The 20,471-nt window shown below is 38.5% G+C and overlaps 1 protein-coding gene across 1 annotated transcript in view; it reads right to left on the bottom strand.

Moving 5' to 3' along the window:
- Positions 1 to 2,010: 2,010 nt before the first annotated feature.
- The window catches only part of PLD5 (phospholipase D family member 5), a 130,395-nt gene continuing 111,934 nt past the window's right edge, over positions 2,011 to 20,471 (bottom strand). The window contains exons 6-10 of the mRNA XM_018916349.3: positions 13,300 to 13,497; positions 9,994 to 10,133; positions 8,099 to 8,264; positions 4,475 to 4,589; positions 2,011 to 3,173 (exon numbers count right to left, since the gene is read on the bottom strand). Coding sequence (XP_018771894.2) covers positions 2,938 to 3,173; positions 4,475 to 4,589; positions 8,099 to 8,264; positions 9,994 to 10,133; positions 13,300 to 13,497 — 855 coding nt within the window. The 3' untranslated portion in view covers positions 2,011 to 2,937. The remainder of the gene's footprint in view (positions 3,174 to 4,474; positions 4,590 to 8,098; positions 8,265 to 9,993; positions 10,134 to 13,299; positions 13,498 to 20,471) is intronic.

Here is a 20,471-nt window from a genome sequence, read left to right as displayed (position 1 = left end):
ACTTTGGAGCTGATGTCATTCTAAACAGTTATTACAGTATTGATCCATACTTTATACCAAATGAAATTTGATACCAAATGGAATCTGCCATTCCATTTACAGGATGGCTGGCCAGTATTTTGCATTGAAAGTTGTTCAAAACCACCCAAATTCTTCCATTCATAAAACCAAAACATACTGCCACTTTTAAAAAATACTTTTATGTATCTGCTCTTTGAGGGGGGTCTTTGAAGCACCAAGAATCTGTTTATCTAGCCAATAAGAAAATATTTGCAAATTAACAGATCTTGCTAGTAGTCATGCTCTGCATTTTCCTAGAATCTGTCCAGTAAAACCATTTTAACAATCATTTGTTATACTAAAGCAGTCAATGGTCAGTCTGATTTCATCAATAAATGCTGCTTTTTAAACAGCTTAGCTTTAGCACCTGACAAATTTGTGTCCCACTCAGATCCTCCATTTTTTATACAAGATGTCATTTAAAAAACTTAACATATTTGCAGTATCCATAATGCAAGAGGAGGGGGAAATCCCCTACATTGATTGATTACTGTCTATTATTGCCATTAGGTGCTACAATTAACAACTCCAGGCAGTGGGGGTATTTTGTTTGCATGAATTATTTTGTGTTTTATGTAAGGTCATGGTATTAAGTTTATCTCAAACTTTAAGATCACCTATCCATAGGGACCTCAGAAACTGTACAACTATCTCAAGCAGCTTTTAAAAATGTGGTGGGCTTTTTGTTTGTTCATTTTGTGGTTTTTTGACTCACAGGACTAAAGTTATTGGTGGTACAACTCAGCTGAAATTTCCATCAGTAATTAATCTGGACTAATATTAATTTCTTTAACGAAACAAAAAATCCACAACAAGTAAGTTAAGTTCTGGGAATCTCTCTCCCATACATGCTATACATACTCTAAATTAAAGGCAGAGGGAAGAAAATCCAGAAATTTCTCCTCACAAAGATCTTTCCTCATAGCAACACAGGAACCCTTTTTCTTTTAAAACACTTGATTCTTATCAGTATGTCAGATTATGCTTTTCTCTGTGTGTGTGAGACTCACATGCCATGTGTTTATCTGAATATCAGAAAATGTTATTGACTATTGGAGCTGTGCAAAATACTTTCTGTAAAAGCTGACAATCTTAAAGATTTTTTTTGATTTATCATTATTTTCAGTAAGATGATGTAAATCTTTGCAATTGCAAAATAAACAAAAAATCCTTGTCAAAAGTGTGCCTTTTTGGGGTCATAATTAGTCTTGTGGGGTATCTCTAGCTGACAATTTGAAGTTGTGCATATGTTAGTTTATTAGAATTTCCTAAGTTGTGCTCACTGTGAAATAAATTTGAATTTTTTTACCTTATAAGTGTAAGCTTTGTTTTGAAAGTCAAGGTGGGTTTTTAACTTCTTTGTAAGAGTAAACTAATACATTGGAATGTGGTTGGGTTTCTTTCTCTTTTTGCCCTCTGCTTTTGAAGGGTGCCTTCAGGAGATGAGAAGAAAAGTCGTCATTTTGGAAAAGGTTCTGTGAATATTTAACAAAATGCAGAATGAAGTTTGCTTTCAGGCTGTGTTTCTTCAATGGAAGCAGAGGCATAGTAGTGAAATATTTTTATTATGAAACGATGCTATTACATCTCTGACTGAAGAAAAAACTGTCATCCAGCATTTGTGTGTATTTCTTAAAAGAGAAAATTCACTCTTTTATAGAGCAGTTGCTTCTGGGTGCAACTTAGTTCTGATTGTAGAGGCACACTTTTGACACCAACTAAAACTAAACTGAAACTGTGGTCTAAATGAAGGCATCACTTTCTGTCCATGCAGGTGTATTTGCCTATATGGATGACATTTTAACAAAAAAATGTCACTTCAAAATTTTTATTTCTTTTTAAAGTAGAAGTTAGGAAAGCAAATTCTTCAGGTGTAAAAATCAACAACATTACTGTATGATAATTTAACAACAATTATTGCATGATTTTGCATAACCCTTGGCCTTTCTAAAAAGCTGTATTTGATTTTGAGATGTGCATTGGTTTAATAATTTGTCATCACATATCTGCTGACTCACACATGATAAATATTTAACGTGGGGAAGAAATTTTCTTCAGATTACAAAAAACATTAAAAAAAAAAAAAAAATCAGTCCTAGGTTTTAGCTATTAACCCAGAGATTTTCACTGTTAGATTAAATACATGTAATTGGAAATAACTATTCTGTTGAAAGAAATCCACAGTACTTTGATAAAAAATCTGAGAGGCTTTACGGAATATGATAAACTTGATGAGACCAACCCCAACCCCTTAAAAATTTCTCATACTGTTAGGAGATGAAAGAATTACCAGTCCTGTAACTCCAATGTGTTTTAAGGCTAGTTAGAAGACATGGAATAGTGATACTCAAAGTAAATGCTCAAAACCAGTAAGTATTTTTATGACAGGGTAGTTATTTGAAGGGGATTATTAATATGGGTGAAACTTTGCTTAATCCTTTACATTTTCTATTACAGTAAACCTACCATCTATCTGAATGTCAATAATAACTGATCTTAGAATGCCATTTCATAGCTGGAATCTTCATTTTGCCCCAAGGTTTGCTCTAGCCAGGTTGGCAATTGGGGAAAGTCCTAAAACAGAAACATTGACACATGCTGATAAATTCAAATGTGGAACATTAAAATTTACATGGAAGCGGAAATGACATTCAGTGTCAGAAGTAACAAATTTGAAAGTCTTAAATAATCCATATAGAGAATATAGGTTAGACAGATTTAATATAAGTGTGCTTTTTCCTAAAAACACCCCCCCCAAACCAAACTTCTTTTTTTTTTTTTTTTGCTTTTTCTTTAAGTCTTTTGTCTGTAAATATGAAAGAAGGCTACACCCCAACATAATTCTTCATTGCCATACTAAATGGTAAAATAGTCTTTCTAATTCAAATTGCTCACTGAAGTCTTATTTGAAGTTCCTTTATTGAGTTTGTGGTTAAAGCAGTTTGGGATTTTTGTTGGTTGTAAACTTTTGGCATAATGTGAATACCAGTCCCTTTCAAAAACAGCTTTGAGTTGCTTAATGATGCTTGTGCTGTTCCCCGCGTCTGCTTGGTTGATTACAAGGCCAGCTCCAGCATTCTGCGTAAAAGCATTTCCTACCCAATCAAAATTACCTGCAAGCAAAGGCAGGAATAAACAGTAAGTTTCTAACATTAAAAAAAGAACCAAATAAAAATCCAATCTCACTAAAGGCAATCCAGAATGAAACACTACCATTTTCCCCAGTGCAGAGATGGAAATAAGTTTGGTTTTTTCAATAGCACCAGAAAAAAAAAGCTCCGATACATACCATACATAGTGAAGGTTGTTTCTGGAAGTTTTAGCACTTTCAAGTCTTCAGAAGTGAAAACAGGTTCTTCTCTTTATTCAAAACTAATTTGTTCTTCCTTTTACAACTATTACATTATTACTCCATTTACTTTCCTCATTGGCCTTTTCAGTGCTAAGAATGGGGTTTTTTTCTGTATAAACAATTCAGAGTTCCAAACCAACAGATATTCTACAACTTACCTGTTGACAGATACTATTTGAGGAAAGAAAAATAGATTTTACTACTATTTTATTATTTTACTATAGGTTTATGCCAGTTATTACAATCTTTGTGGAAATCTAAAGTAACAAAAAAGCACTTTGAATCCTGGGGATAGCAGGGCAAAAAGGTTAATTGGACTAATGGGAAACAGGTAAATCAAGTGCTTCAGCTACTTTTAATTTTAATTTCATGAAAACGGTAAGTATTTTAAATTATACACTTAAACCACATGCAGCATTCTGGACAAACAAGGCTGTTACTTCAGCAGGAAACGTTTAGAGTTCTAAAGTTATCAAGGATGGTAAATTGAAAGCTCATCACAAGGGATAATTTTTCCTATGCTTTCAAGTAAAAAAAAAATCGCAACTTTTGTGTGGTGCCACACAGGAATTTTAGTTGAATACACTTTTAACCCAAAATACCAGTTAGGTACCTAATGTTAGGAGGGTGTCTGAAATGTCTTTATAGTAAATGGAGTAAGGCTTTGGATGATGAGGATGAAGAGCATCTGTACAGTATTTGCCAGGATTGACCATAGCTTTAGTAATAAAATGGGGAAAGGAGAACACTCCATCTTCATTGGATTGCAAAACAAGAGAATATGCTAATAATTATACCTGCTTCATAAATTGTGTTATATTTGTTTTCAGTCTGTTTTAACAGACTGAAAACAGAATGTTGGTCTTGAGAAAGTGATTCAGAGGGGAAAAAAAGGTTTAAAATGACAAGAGTCTCAAAGTTCAATCATCATCCAGGTTCCCAAAGAAATTAACTATTATCTTCACTTACAGAACATATCAGCTGTAGATTGCTCATCTACAAGAGATTGTTATTTCAGGCTTTTGAATACAAACTGGAATTTCTTGAGATGTGGTTACTTACCAATATACGCAGCTCCATCAGTCACCATGTATTTGTTACGATTCAGTTTGGGAAGGGAAGTGTTCTTCTGTTCTTTAAGGAAGCAGGCACTCTCTTCCTCAAGGTCAAAGAATTTCTGTCATAAAATAGAAGGAAGCACAGGTTAATGAGAATTGCTCTCTAAGAGACAGAAAAAATACAGTCTGTTCTCTAATCTTTATTGAAAATGAGTTGGTACTACAGAACAGCTTATTGCCAAGCATTACCATTAATAAAATGATGCACATTGTATTTCTAATTAAATTCTCATAGTTTGTGATACTCCTGCATTGGCATTCTGAGCTATACAAAGTATATGGCTACTGCATGCTAAAAGCAATACAGTGCCAGGTAGTAAAGGCTATAAAATGAAAAAAACCCTCCCCATTTCTGTTCTCCAGGGTAAGAGCCAGGAACTTTTCTTTAACTCATTTCCTCATTTTTCAAGGGACACTGGGGTTTGAAGTCTGCTTCAGGATTGGGATCAGCAGACACAACAACAACAGCTGAATTAATACCTCTGCAATCACACATTGCATAGTTTCCAACAGGAAACTTACCATTTCAGAAATTTAGAAGCTTCTCAGGATTGAATTTGGTATAAAGAGATCAAATTTTTCCAGGCAACAAGAGGAAAATGTTTTACCCTGGAGAGTGAAGTATGAGCAAGATTTATTTATTTATTTATTTATTTATTTATTTATTTATTTATTTATTTATTTATTTATTTATAATTTTAGAGCTATATGCACTCCTTGTCTGATCAGTAACAGACAAAAATGAGCAAGAACACACCTGCACAACTCAAAAATAGATTCATGTGGACGCTCAAGAATAACTTGGCTGTAGATAGATGTTCCTTGCCACTCCTTTGTGTTTTCCAGTTGTCCAGAGACAGTTTTGTTCTAGGTCATAACTTCTGCAGGCCCTTTCAAAGCACACACGTTTCTCTGTTCAGCTCTGCACCCAACAGAGCTGGCCCCTTCCTGCTGCTCCTTTCAGAGTTAGAGCAGGCATTTGTGCACACAAGATTAATTTACAGGGTCAAGTACACAAAACTTAAGGAATACGAGAATTGAGGTCCCAAGAAGCAGTGGTGAGCAGAGCAAGAAGCAGAGCTCACAGTGGTGAGCTCTTCACCTTGAGTCTGCCCTTTCTGATTAAGCTTTAATTTCAAGACCACATGTGCATAGGACAGAGCTCCCTGCTTCAGCAGCAGTTTGATATGCAGGTTACTCCTTGCCCTTTGGCTGTGTGCTTATAGCATCTAGTTAGTCCTCAAACAAAGCTTTCTAGGTTCAAGTTCTTCCATTTTCTTCAGAGTACTTGTATTGAATTTGCATTCTCAAACCAGTTTCAGTTGAAACTAGTAATTATTAATGCCTCTGTGAATGACTCAGGGATGCTGAAAATGCCAGGTGTAACAGGGCTGCAGTGACCTAACTCTATAGTTGCAGCAAGGCAATAGCAAAACTTGCATTAGCCTGGTCAGAAATCAGGAGAAACCAGGAGATTCATATCCAACAGAGAAATTACATCTGCATCTCCTTCTCCAGGATGACCATTGGCAGACCAGTGCACCCTGCAGCTGCAGTCAGCCATTGGCACTCTTTGAAAACTTTCAAGCCAAACTGGTCTGTCCATAGGGATAAGGGGAAAATAAAAAAAAGGAAAACAATCAAGACAAGACATATCACAAGGAACAAAAGCTAAATGAAGAATAAGAAGTTACTGAGTATGCTTTGTAGGATCCCCAAAAGAACAGAACAGGGGGATAGGAGGTCATGTGGGGCAGGTGTGTGGCATTTTGGTCAGAACCATACAGAGGTATTGCAGCAGCCTAGCAATTTTCAGTGTAATTTCAATCAGAATTTGAACAGGTTTCTCTTAAAATTTCAGTGGTTTTGTATAGAAACACACACAATGCACGTCTGCAAGACAGTATTTTTTGTACTGAAGTTAGTTTATGTTTTCTCACAGCCAAAGCAGAACCAAGAGGGAAAAGGAATGTTTTCAATAGTTCAAAAGGTAATTTAGTTTTTAACTTTTCAACCTATTCTTTCTCCTCCATACACACACATAGTTTTGTTTCACTTTGATCCTGGCTATAACAGATGAATACAGAAGAAATGCAGCTTTAAAAAGCAGTTGCTCATCTGACATCTGCATTTTTAACTAAAAGAGTATTGAGATGGAGCCTATGGCACAATTTTCAGCCAAAGTCGAATTGATACCAGCCAACTCTGACCCTTGGGCTATTACTCATACCAAGGTTTATTTAAGGCAGTGGTTCACCCAGACTGGGAAACGTGATGCACAGCACAGAGGTAACTGACTTAGTGTTGTCCCTTTACAACTCTCTGCAGCTGATTTTTTTACTGAAAGTTGTTTTTGTCTTTTCTAACTGCAGAGATTGTAGCGGGACTATTCACCTAGAACAGATGTTTAGGAATAGTTTGGTTTTTTTTTTCTTTTATCATTTAGTTTTTGACAAGATAAATTCTGTACAAAGATTTCACCTGCTGTAAGTAGATGACAATGGATATAAGTATTAGGTACCACTTGCAAAAAAAATTTTGAATATGTAAATAGAATTCTGATGATAAATAGAGAAAAAGCTAGAAGTTACTTAAAATTGAAGTGGCTTAAACAGAGTCAGCTATGTATGGGGTTTTATTACTTAAAACCACACTTTAGGCTGCTTTTTTACTGAGGAAACTTATAATAACAACATACATTATAACAAAAAATCCCTATTTCTACATATGCATAATACCACTTATTGTGTGTATAAGAAATAGCGCTTCCTTTTTAGAATTGTTGTCAATTTTCAAGAAGCCAGAAGGATTTGCGGGATTATCAATTTAGGAAATCAAAATAATTCAGCAGATTATTTAGAACTGTTACCTGAAAACCACAAAACAAAACCAAAAAAAAAAAAAAACCCAAAAAAAACCCCACAGGATCCAAGGTGGCTGATTTCCAGTGAGCCTCAATTTCATAAAAGTGAAGTGTGCCACACTGGAAGTAGCACTTACCATACATTCTGTTCTTTAATGCATTTGTATGGTGTTTCTCACTTTTCTGTACTGCATTTCTATTGTGGCCCCAGAGTGGTGTTTCTGGTCTTCACAGTTTTGAGTTTGTAGACTGAATTTAACATAAAATATTAATTATTTTTTCTTGTACTTTTCAATTGACTGAAGGAAAAGTAGATGCTAACACAGCTTAACAGTAAGGTTATGAGAATGCAGACTAAATTATATTTTTGTGCTGTCAGATTGACTCTTATTTTACAGTATAAACATGACCAGTGGCTACAGTTTACTCTGTTGGTTTTGCTGTGGAAGACCACATGTGGTGTTTTGTACAGGCTGTCCACTACACTGACTGCCTTTTGGCACCAATATATTTTTCTGTCTTAATTTCGAACTAGGAGTAAATTATGTTCAATATTTTACATTTCCTGATATTTAATGGAATTTAAAGACTTTGATAATAACAGAAAAAATTCCCAGTTGTTATATTTTCTTGATTCTTTTTTTTTTTTTTTTTTAGCGGGGTGGGAAATATCTTATATTTTAAAGCAATATGGATCATACTTACAACTTTCAAACTACAGCTTGGAACTTCAGTGCAAATAGCTTTCAGAGATGAAACAAAGTTAAAAGTAAGGGGATCTGTGTCTCTTGAGAAACTTATGAGAAGTCGTACTTTAATACTTCGTAAAACTAATGCTTCTCTTATCTTCCCATCTAAATACGGCCAGTACCTGTGGAGAAAGAAGATAACATTTGCAGAGAACTTTAAAAACTTTAAAAGGTTTGGGAGAGCCGCAGGCAGAGGGCGCTGCTGACCAGCCCAGACACGGCCACCCAGGATCTCCCTGCTGGCGCGGGTCAGGGAACTGGGACACCGCATCTCTCCCTGGCTGACATCCATCCCTTCTTCAACCCCGATGCGCTGGGACCGCGCAGGCTGGGGACTGGAATGCCTTCTGTAATCTCTCCTTGGGAAACAGAGCTGCTGTGCAGGGTGCCTGCCTCCTTCAGGAGCAGCAGATGAAGTGGGTCGCTTAAGGAGGATGCTATGTGATGAGGATTGCAGGAATTCTGCCAGGAATGGGATGGTGGCTTCCACGGTGCTATCCTCACAATTGACAGTTAGCTTTGTATTCCTGACATTTGGTGGGAGCAGGTCAGGGCAGGGAGAATGAAACAAAGAAAAATGCATGTTTTTTACATTCCAGCAACATCAAAACACCTGGGCTAATGAAATCTGAGCTCTACTGTGCCAGAAAATAATTTAGAAGCACAAACTGGGAGCTGGCAAGACAGAAAAGCTGGGGCAGTGCCTCAAAGACAAAGCCATGATGAAGGAAAAATGTTGAAGAATTCACACTTTGATGTGAATGGGATGGTGGCTTTCCTGGGTGTCCCTAATCCAGTATATTTCTGAGTTCTTCCACTGTGAGAATAAAGTAAGCAGGAGTATAGGAGATAACATAAAACACTGTAGTGGTTCTACAGACTAAGATGCTTTCCAACATAAAGGAGAAGTAAGAGGGATACATATCATGAGACTGAGGTTTCTACAGCACTGCCCATGATTCTTTCCCTGTGATGGAGGCTGTACATAATGAATTTATGGGAAAAACTCTCTCATAGACAGAGCAGCTTATGCTTGGTATCAGTGATATAATATTTATTTTTTTGAAAAATTTGAACAGAACAGCTCTAAATAGAAAAGAGTATATAACCACAGGTTTAGTTTGGCTTAACTGTGTTCAAATAAAATGCATAGATGGAACAGCAGGCTTTGCTAGATTCTAAATTAATTGTGAGCAGTATCAAGAGTGGGAGGGACCAGTGGATAATTGCCTCCTGAGCTGGTTGGTTTTGATACACTCTGGGTCCAGTGTTGGGCCCATGAATGCTTTTTAATGGTCCATACAAACTGGCTGTTCAAAAATTATGTGGTTTGGTTTGTTTTAGCACCTCTCAGTTAACCAAACTCTGATATTATTCAAATGTAATCTACTCTGAACTGGGAGTTTTTGTTTATATGTGTATGCCAGTAAAAAAATGACACACTGTGTACAAGTCACAACAAATTATTTATCTCTTAACAAACACACAAACTTTATCATGTTGAATATCTGCATGATACTCATAATATGCCAGTAGCTGTGGTCTCAGAATAGTTAATATAATGGTGTAAGAAATAGGATTTGTGTATAAGCAGACTGTTACATTCCTGGGTCCCAGTCACGTGCAGATGGTCAGACTAGACAATTTCTGATCTCCTTCAACAGGCAGATCCAAAGCTTGGGACCCGGAATTGGAAATGTCCTCTTAGGTCCCAATTCTGCTCCCATTTAAGTCAATGGCAGGACTCTCACTGATTTCAATAAGAGCAGAATTGGGCCCCAAGAAATTGGTGCACAGTAGTAACTACCCTCCTGTGGGTTCATTTTCTCCAGCAGAGACCTGGACACTCACCGCTTAGCGTTGGTGTCGATGACAATTGGCAAGTAGTCCATGACAGCAATGTACACAAACTGCTTGGCATCATCAATAACACTGTAGATAGCTTCAATATCCAGGACTCTGTCCTTGGGGCAGAAGAGTTTAGGTGAGTTCTGTGAAAGGAAAAGTTCAAATACGGCATTAAAATAATTTACTTTCTCTCCCCCTCAGTCTTCTTGAGATGAGAAGTAGTATCCATTATTTTAGCAGAGATTATTAACTAATACCTTCAGCTGTCCTGCTAGAATACTCAAAATTACAAAGGCAAGCTATTTGCTCACTTGGCCCTCAAAAGCCTCACCATTTAGGTGTAACTGTGGGTAAAATGCAAAAGACAGACTTCAAAACATACACTGTCATGAAAGAAGTGGTAATTGAAGTTACACTTCAGAGAATTTTGTTCCAAAGAGCCCCAGGACTGGTTTCTATGAGATGGGGTGTTCATATGTTCTTGCCACATGAGCCTCATCCTTCACTTGTGAGCAGGAATTAAGTGCTTTATGCCAGTTGCAGGGACATACTGCAGTTTTGCAAGAAACTTATCTTTAAAACAAAGCTTCAGGTATGAATTTCCCAGGACAGACTGGTACAAGCCCAGATTGCAGCTGTTCTGCCCTCTGCCTGGGGCTGTCAAAGACAAAGTGAAGCAAGTGGAAATTGCTCATCTGTGGAAGACGTGCCCAGGACTTTCTACTCTGCTGCATAAGCAGGGAGAGAAAAGTGAACCCCCCTTGCAAGTTGCTTGCAGGCAACAACTTCATTCCTGGGACAGAGGCTGTCGAAGGCACTTTAACCCAGCTGGACCAGGTGTTCTCCTGCCACTGTATCAGCTTCTCACCTTTGTTACTTGCTTGGGTTGCAGCTGGCATCCAGATGGGCATCTTTCCTTTAGGGAAAGATCCCAGGGGTTATATTAGTCTTCCTTAATTTCAGTACACTGCCTGTCACAGCAGTTTCTTATTACTGACTGGTGTTCTTAAGGATTTACTACAACTTAGTACAGAAAATACCAGAAATTAACCAGAGCAAGATTTCAAGACCAATATTCCAGATCCATTCCTCAACACTAAAAAACCAAAACCTCTTACATTTTATCCCAGGCTGGAAGATGAGGTTGTTGCTAAGCAACACTAAGCTATGATTCCCAAGTATAACAAAAAAATTCAATGACTGTGTATGGTGCTTGTTTTATATAGCACAAACATTGAAGTAAGTTTTCAAAAATTTAATTTCAACTCAAGAAAAAAATTGCAAAGGGATTTAAATATAGCTAAAATGTTAAATATAATTTATTTCAATTATCTGACACTTCATGGAGATTATTGTTCCAAGATGTTATTCTTAACACTTGTATTATTTTCTTGAACTTCTAAGTTACAGATCAGCTGAAGAAAGAAATTGTCATGCATTTGTCTTTTTTCAGTTGCGTTCAATACAAATATCTGAAAGCAAAATCTTCCTGAAGATAATTAGAAGAAAAATCTCAGTAAAAACTCAGTGTAGCACTGTGCTTTGACATTCCACTTGTTACTCTATGGCACAGCTGATCCCTGCCCTGCAGCCAAGGACTGGTCTCCATGTTGTGTAGCACTTGCTGTCTGATCAAGCACCCACTTGTTCTTCCTGTTCTCCTACCAGGAGCAGGCCTCTATTCTGGCTGGGAACAGCACCTTACCATGCCCCTGCTCAGGGGTGTGCTATCCTGAACCCACAGGGAGGCAGCAGTCTGTCTCTGCCCCAGGCAGGACTGCCACAGCAGCAAGGGAACTTCCTTCTGATCATTCTGTTCAGTTCAGGAACACACAGCAGCATTAACACTCGGTCCACCAAGTCAGTCCCAAGCAACTCCAGGACTGCACTTTAGATGGGCATGTCAGCCCAAGTGGCTGTGGATACAAATTCAGTTAGCTCTTGGAGCTGGACTTAAGTGATCTGAGCTTCTGAGTACCACTGAGTCCTTCCTTTTGTTTTCTAAAGTGAAGTAGCAAGAGAAGAGACTTCCATACCTACAGGAAAGGAAAAAAATCACAGAGGAAGGGAACACTGCAAACTGAAAAAAGGTAGGGTTTCTCTCCATATGCCTTTGCCTAGGATCACAGAATCCTTAAACTGGGCCTTAACCAGCTTTCAATTCTGTGTTCCCCTCCAGGATCGACTTTCAGAAGGATTTCTCCATTTCTTACAGATTTCTTAGAAAGGAGTAGGATTTCCTTTCACAGTGCATTAGCAAACTGTCCAAAATTCTGTCTCTCATATAAGCTAGTCCTTAACATTCTCCAGAATCAATGGAAGTGTCCATTTTTTCAAACCACTATTAATTCTGGCTGTCTCAGGCACTTCCAGACTCACTCCAAAATAGTTTGTTGTCTATCCACTGTTTGTAAGAGTAGCAAAAATCCTGGACAGCAGAACACTGCCTGGTGCCCAGCAGGTGAAGGGGAACCCTGCCCTGTATGACCACTCATCTGCACTGTCTGATGCCAGTGGCTGTACAACTTAATAGTGGGCTATGTAACATAACAGGGCTATAAAGCAACAGCAGTTTTGCCCTTGTTTTATAGAGAATGGAACATTACTCTCAGCAACTTTATTTATATTCCTGATTTTGAAAGGGTGGGGTGGTTTACACTCACGTAATTACCCCCAGAATTAATGACACTCCCCATCTTCCATCATCTCTATCTCACTGGGTACTTTTTTCCAGTTTTGCTACATCACTGATGAGATGGAGGACTCAGTTTCTTTTCGTCAAAAATGCATTCACAGACAGTGCTTACATGGAGATCACTGCTTGAATTTTAGAAGTTTTAAAATGCCATTTAAAAATAAAGCTGAAGTAGATGATCTTGTACAGAAGTATGAATGCTTTGCAATAGGGTGAATCCTTATAAATCACATTGATAAAAATGCAAGCTCTGCTTATTCTGTATCATTTTCTATGTCTGATTCATGGTTCATTTACTCCCAAGTCATTCATATTCTACCTATTAGTATAAATAAAATAATTTAATTTGAAGGGTCTCTGTATAGTTTTCTGAACATGATGGGAAAAGAGTTGAACATTGCAGAGAAAGGGAAATTGAATAATGCTCAAATGAAATCCTGCAGCATCCAAAGTCCTAACAAACTGCATGTCATAGAAACCAAAATTAAAAAAAAAAAAAAAAAAAAAAAAAAAGTGATTTTTTGAATTTCCAGGTCTTTCAAAGATCTTGTGGGTTAAGAAACCTTCTTCCCTAACCTCCACCCCCCACCCTTGGAACTCATTTCAGAACTTACCGACACAAAAGCTTCCGATTTTGTCTCGTTCAGCTGCAGCGTCAGTTTATTTTGAGTATCGTACACTCCATAGAGTCTCTTAGACCAACTCGGAGGAACTTTGTTCTTATACCTTAACGAGCTATACAGGGCAAATATCCTTTGTAAATCCAGGACCAGGCAGCTACAGTTGTATACAATGACGCCAAGTTCCTTCATCTGTGAAATTAAAAGTTGGATCATTAGTGATATTTTTGCTGATGGATCTGTGGAAGTATGCAGCAAGAACACAAAAACCTCACCTTAGGTACCCCAGCTTTCTGGGTGTCAGTTTCTTCACATGTTAAAAGGGAGATAATGATACTTTTGTCTCACAGAAAGTACTCTGTAAGCATCAACATTCTCACATATAAATTATGAGGAAAAATAGTCCAAGTAAATACAGAGAGCAGAGTACAATTAAATTCTTTGGCTTTCAACAGGCACAGACCCACTTCTCATTTAGGTAAAGGCATGTCTCCTGGTCATCATAAATCTTGTTTTGGCGGAGATTTCATTAATTGTACACTCCTAGGACCTAAGCTGTTGACAGAATTTTATGCTGAATGTATTTTCTGGCTTTTGTAATCAAAGTGTAACCACATGCTCACTCTCTTCCCTTCCTTTGCTTTAGAACGGGTCAAGAAAGGACGGGTGTGGGCCTGGATGCTATTGACCTCTCATTTCCTGTATTTAATAATACTCCAGCCATCTTCTAAAACAAAGCAAGAAGAAAATCTGCATGTATCTGTTGGAAAACCATATGTAGGATAAATATTTAAAAGATCCATGCTGGTTTTCTGCAGGCAAACTCTCTTGGTAGCATGCCTGTGAAGTCTGCCTGGCATGATGAAGAAAACAAGGGTAATATGAACTCTCCAGCATGCTTACCCTTTCAATCCAAAATACTCCCACTGATGTTATTCCCTTAGATGAGATCTCCACAGTTACACAGACTAGTTTCTGGTAAAAGCATTTCTTTCTGTAAAGCCTGTGGGAACCCTGAACCCTGCACTGATGATATCTCAGAGCTTGTTCCAGTGCAATTCTCCCTGACTGCAGATGAGAACTTCTCTGCAGGAGTGGGCAGAGGGAAAGTAAAGGATAGAATTGAACCTTGACTCCTTCTATGGTGGGTGAACACAATACTCCAGTGAGGAGGAAATTCTGTGGGTGACACATTCTTCATGTCCCTGACCTGGAAATACCACATCCCTAAGAATACACAACACTGAGCTATCTCGTTCCTAAATATTTGCCAAAAAGTTGTAACCACAGGAACAAGACCTAATATTACTGCTACCTAAATCAGAATACTTCTGCAAGCTTCTTTAATCTGTTAGCCACCACAATCTGAAATTTGCAGAGAGCTGGAAAAAAGAGACATACTGCACTGCAGCCTTTCATTTCTGGATAAGCCAGTAAATTAATTTTGATGCTAAATATAAATATGACCAACATCCTAGCTGAAGAATCTATTTGGACTAATGTCTTTAATTTTTCCCCTGGCTGCTGGTATCTTGAGGATACTCCTGTATTCAGCTCTAGGCTGTCCCCATAGTCTGGGCACTATTTGTCTCCAAATATTTTTAACTATACATTAGAACTGTTTTCATTGTGTGCTGCCAATACAGCTCTCTTAATTGCCAGGCATGCCATTGCAGAGGACTTGCTAATAGTACTCTGTTACATCTATCTGCATAATGTGGTTTAATCGGCTTTTCATGGCTGTTAGTTGATTCTGACATAATTATGTGGTTACAGTTTTCCTTTCATTTATCAGTCTCATTATTACCATTCCACTTTATCCATTCTACTAAAAGTAAAGATGAAAGGGTCCTCACTGCACACCAGAAGCTGCCAGGATTGCATCTGCATGAGCAACTCTCCTCGCAACAGGAGCGCCTGCAGTGCGACCCCCTCTCCGTGAATTAAGAGACTGCCCTTCTGCCTAAGTGGTTCCTCATGTAGAGATAGGGAGGAAGCCAGGGGCACTAATGGGTTTTGTTAAATGCCACTTTCACAGATCACCACCTAGCCGGAGCGCCAAAGGAAGCACTAGGCACGCCCTAGCGCCAGCCTCTCCCCGCGGCCAGGAGCGCACGGGGAGCGCAGGGAGCGGAGCCTCCCGGAGCTGCTGCGGGAACCGCGGGAATGCCCGGCTGGGGCGCGGCCGCTCCCCCCGCAGGGAACAGCCTCAAACCACGGGCTGCAGTGAAGGACCCAGAGATGAGCTTACAGCGCAGTAATGAACGCTGCCTTCCCAAGGTGTTGCGTCTTGCAGCTGGCTTCTCAAAGCACTGATCAAAGCTTTTCCTGCTTCTGAAGCTTTTCCCCACGGGGATTCCCTAATACATGATAGAGGCAGGGCTCCTCTCCCTCGCTGGGAAAACACAGATATCCTCTGCTGCCTGTTTTCATTAAGCATTTATAAACTTAAATTCAAATTTAACTCAACCTGAACAGTAGGTTCAAAGCTATAGGAAGAGGGCAGACAGCAACTCTGATGCTTGCTGCACAAACTGAATTTTCTTAAGAAACCGGTTTCAGTGCCACCCTGTCACTTTGTGACCCTCAGCTTAGGCGGGATACACCCTCTTGAAATGCAAGCGATACACGTATGCTGTAAAGCCCCACCTGTCTCCTTTCTTGTGTAACAGCCCCAGTAAGTTTGGAGACAAAAAAAAAAAACCTGTTTCAGAAGCACCTTCTACACTAAGCCTAGTTTTACTCCCATACTCTGAGGTGAGGGGAAACTGCTCTTCTTCCTATTAATCATGAAGCCTTAAAATCCTGGAGGCATAGAGGCAGCTGAAATCTGGTAGTGACAGATTTAGTATGAAGTGGTATGACATCTAGATAAGGGGAAAGACTTTCTCTTCTGTTTGAGAGCTGCTGTCATTACAGACTTTTTTTTAAGTAGTCTCAAGAGAAGAAGCAAAAAAAACCCATCTATATTGTAAGAATCAAAATCTGAGTGTTGCTCCCTGACTTGTCATCATGGAAACTTTCAGCTAAACATCATTTGAGGTATCTGTTAAGGTAAAGCCCTTCAGGGCAGGAGCTCTTCAGGCAAGGGAAGTATTTCTCCATCCTACTTTTTAAGAGCAATTAATACAGCAATGAAAATGTCACTAAAAATTAAAGTGAAGATGATCTCAAAAAATCAAAAGCTTAATGAAACTAAGGAAGATAAATGTGAAATGAAAATATGGAATCACAAAAAATATGGAGTTAATTTGATTAACTCAAAATGGAACAAAAGTTTTTGGAAAGTAAAGTTGCACAGTTGCTTGTGAGTGACATTTCCAGGGCATGTGCCAGGGACTGGGGAAAGGAATGGTTATCTGCACAGAGAATTTTGTGTCCTCTCTTCAGTAGGTTTCTTCTCCGCTTTGTTAAGAACTACCATGCATGCTCTAATCAAAGAATGGAAAATGTGGGAGCTGGTTTTCCTTGTTTTTCCCCATGCCATTTACCTTTGTGTAGAGCAACTCTTAAAGACTACCAAATTGCTGTTTGACTTCCTTGCCAATAAGGGCTTTCTTAAAGCACCAGAAAAGTGAATAGTTATACTTGGCTTAAGAAATGTGGTTTCCTCCCACTGTACAAAGATACTCTAACTACAGAACTCAGTTAAGCTATGAAAAGTAATAAATATGGCCTAGACAGAAAAATAGTAAATTTTATGACAAGAGGAGGAATTCCTTGCTAAACTGGACAAAAAGCAGCATTTCACAAACAGGAATTTTTGCTTATTCTTTTTCCATGTGCATTCATAGGCATCCTATGCAAAAGGAAGAAAAACATGGGAAAAGAACCTGAACAATCCAGGCTGTGAACACAGAGCTCTGTAAGATTCCTATGCTGAGAAACAGAGTTAGCAGGACTTTTCAGGTACGTTTGGGTCACAGGCCAGGGAAGGTGTTCCATGTGTCCTTACCCTGCACTGTGCAGACCAGACAGCTCATTTTATATTTATCTTGAGCTACACTCTGAGAGACAACCCCGCTGTGTAGGCAAGGTACTATTTGACCTACATAAGAGTGGCACAATCTGGTTCACAGCTTGCAGTATCTGAGTTGTGGCAAATGTAGCAGGAAGCTTTAGAAAACCCCTTGCTTCAAGAAAAAGTTTTAGTAGTTGTTCACACCCAAACCTGATCCTGTAAACAACAGGCAGCCCAAAAGCTTGCACCAAAGCTCTGGCTGCTGGCAGATGCCAGGAATCCATTGCCTGTGTTACAGAAACTCTGGATCAACTACAGGTAGCCTACTGCACACAAAATTTCCTAAAGTAGACTTTTGGCATACAGGATAGCATATGCATCAGTTATTTTCCTGTGTTTGAAAATGTATTTAATTGTGCATTTGAGCCTCTGATTTTTTTAATGATGAGTTTCTATATGAATGACTGAGCAAAGCTAGAATCATAACAGGGTAAACTAATGCAGTAACAAAAAGCACTCCATACTGATAAATCAATTACTAAAGCCTAAGGTTTCAATAGCTTCTAAATAAAAGCAATATACAATGTATTCGTTATCAGCTGAGGACAAATCACAGATATTTACACTGGTACACGAATCTTTTTATAAAATATGCTCTAATTATTCAGTTACCCAGAACTCCAAACATACTTTCTTTTTTATTATCAGTCTTACCTGATCCTTACTGCAGGCCTCCCTTTTGTTTTCATGTGGTACCCTTTAATACTGAGTAAATATTTCCTTATCATACATAGCACCACTCAAAGCTGCCTCTGTGCAGCTATTCTTTACCTCTCTTTACCAATATATACCAACATATACAGATATGTGTGCCAATCCCATGCCAGGCACAGGTGACAGCTGAGGGGTGGCCTGTGGCAGCAGTGCAGGAGGAGAAGGGCATTCTGATGGGAATGACCATCAGCAGAAAGAGAGAGTCAGAGATTTGAGAAAGGTAAGAAGTGTTTCTGTGTGCAGAGCTGTTTGCACACTGTGCTGGGAGAGGCTGACAGGAGCAGTGCCCATCACAAATGCACTGGGTGTAAGGACCCCATTCAGGCAGCCTGGTTTGGATGTAAGCCAAACGTGCAGCCTGATGCTGAACAGACTGAGAAGGCTGTAGCACTGCCTGGCCCCTCTCTCACAAAACCTCTGCAGGTATTACAGCCCACCACAACAGGAAGGGATGTGCCTCAGCTAACACTTCACTAGAAACTGCAACCTACCCTTACATTCCTGAGACAAAAATCCTCCTCCTATGCTTGGCTAGTGATACGGTACAGACACTTCACACTTTGTTATGCTAAAATCAAAAGTAATTCAGTGAAATCCAAATCCAGCACAGTCCTGCTTCTGCTCTGCATTCCACTTATTCTTTTCCTTTGCTAAGAAAATGGGAGCTACACTGATATTGGGAAATACTAAACACAGACATTAATACAAATGGGAAAGCACTGTTTTCTCAGGAAGTTAATAAAACTCTGTCTAGCTTAAACCATTGGAAAGTGAATAAATCTAAATTAGCAGCATCTTTGGATGTCAGAAACTATCTAGGGCACAATAAATGTTTTTACTTGAATTCCCTGTTGTTTTGACAGCCACAAATTGCTTTTGAATATTACTTACAGAATTCAAACAGATTAAATTTTTAGATTAACTATTTCATTGTTTAAGTGTGGAACTTTCCTGTTTTCTATAGACAATTTTACTGAATCAATGGTATTTTTTAAACCTTACATTCAGCTCTCAACCATTCTCAAATTAATCACCTTGTGATTGCACTTGGATCTCTCTTGTGCCTGGCCTATGTCCTACAGTTTTGTAGGTTTTACATTTCTGTCATCTAAGGCTAAAGGTTCATTTTCCATCATGTAGGTTTTGAGTAATTTGAAAATAATTGCCAGGTAGAATTTCTAATGAACTAGAAAAAAAGCCCTTCCACTTGACAAAAAAATGAAATTTCAACCTGAGCCAGGAACTCAATCTCATCACTGAAAATGGAAAACTGTCGCTCAAGCCACTGTGCTGGAAATAATTGCTAGCATGTGACCAAGAAAAGGTGATGCATTTGATAGAGAGTGCACCCAGCATTGGCACTGAATGTCAGTATGAAACCATTACAAGTTTTCACCAAAGGAAAGGAAGTGGTATAAATGGACTGACCGTACCACTGAAGTTGATAAATTTGAATTGTCAGCCACCAGCAGTCCACTGGTCTTTAATTCTCACCTTCAGAAAGTACATTTGATAGATTTGAAGCTGTAGATGATGCAGAATAAAAGTCCCAAGAAGTTACAACTTCATGCTATTTTTATTAATATTACCTAATGACAAAAAGCTGCTATGATCAGGCAGAGAAGATCTTTGATGAGCTGCTAATTTTTTAGTCTATTCTTTTTATTCCAGTGGTCCATAGGCAAAGAACACAAAACTGCATTGTGATGCTCTACTAAATTCCAGTTCACTTCAGCCACACCATTATTTTTCATAGCACCCTGATCTTAAGAAAACCATTATGAGAAAAAAAAGATAGGCTTAGCATTTCATTTCTGCTGAAAAGTACTGCTGCTGAGACACAAAGCAAGTTAGGCACCCAGGCAGAAGAGGGGCTTATTTTAAAATTGTGTGGTTTAAAAAGAATTATGTGATGAAGAGGTAGCAATGCATATTCAGAGCAGAAAAGCAGAAATCCCCTGTGTCCTCATCACATCAGAAAGAAGCCCCAACATGATTTTTCTTTTTCGGCCATCTGTTCTATTGATACTAAAAACTCAGCAAAAATAAATTTGTTTGCAGAAAAAAAAATCAAATATAGTTTGTTTAAATCATGGACCACTCTGTGATGATGTTTACATTGACCCTACCACAGAATTGTGAGTTCAAGTTTAGGCTTAGTACTGCTGTTGTTTAAGCTCACTAACAAACCAAGCTTGACACATGGCTAATTGTCAGAGCAAGCCAGAAGCAGAACTGAATCAGTTAAAAATTCATTGCCATATAATCCATCAGCATAATTAATATCACTTGGCATAATCACAGCCTAATTTATAATTTTCAAATGAATTTTCAGTTTATAGTTTCATTACCCCCCTCAAAGCAGGCACAAGTGTCTTCTTTAGGGGAAATGGAAGCTTGCAACTGCAAGAAAACATTTTTCCAGGATCAT

This window comes from Serinus canaria, chromosome 3 (assembly GCF_022539315.1).
Source record: "Serinus canaria isolate serCan28SL12 chromosome 3, serCan2020, whole genome shotgun sequence".
Lineage (NCBI taxonomy): Eukaryota > Metazoa > Chordata > Aves > Passeriformes > Fringillidae > Serinus > Serinus canaria.
This window is presented reverse-complemented; position numbering and strand designations above follow the sequence as displayed.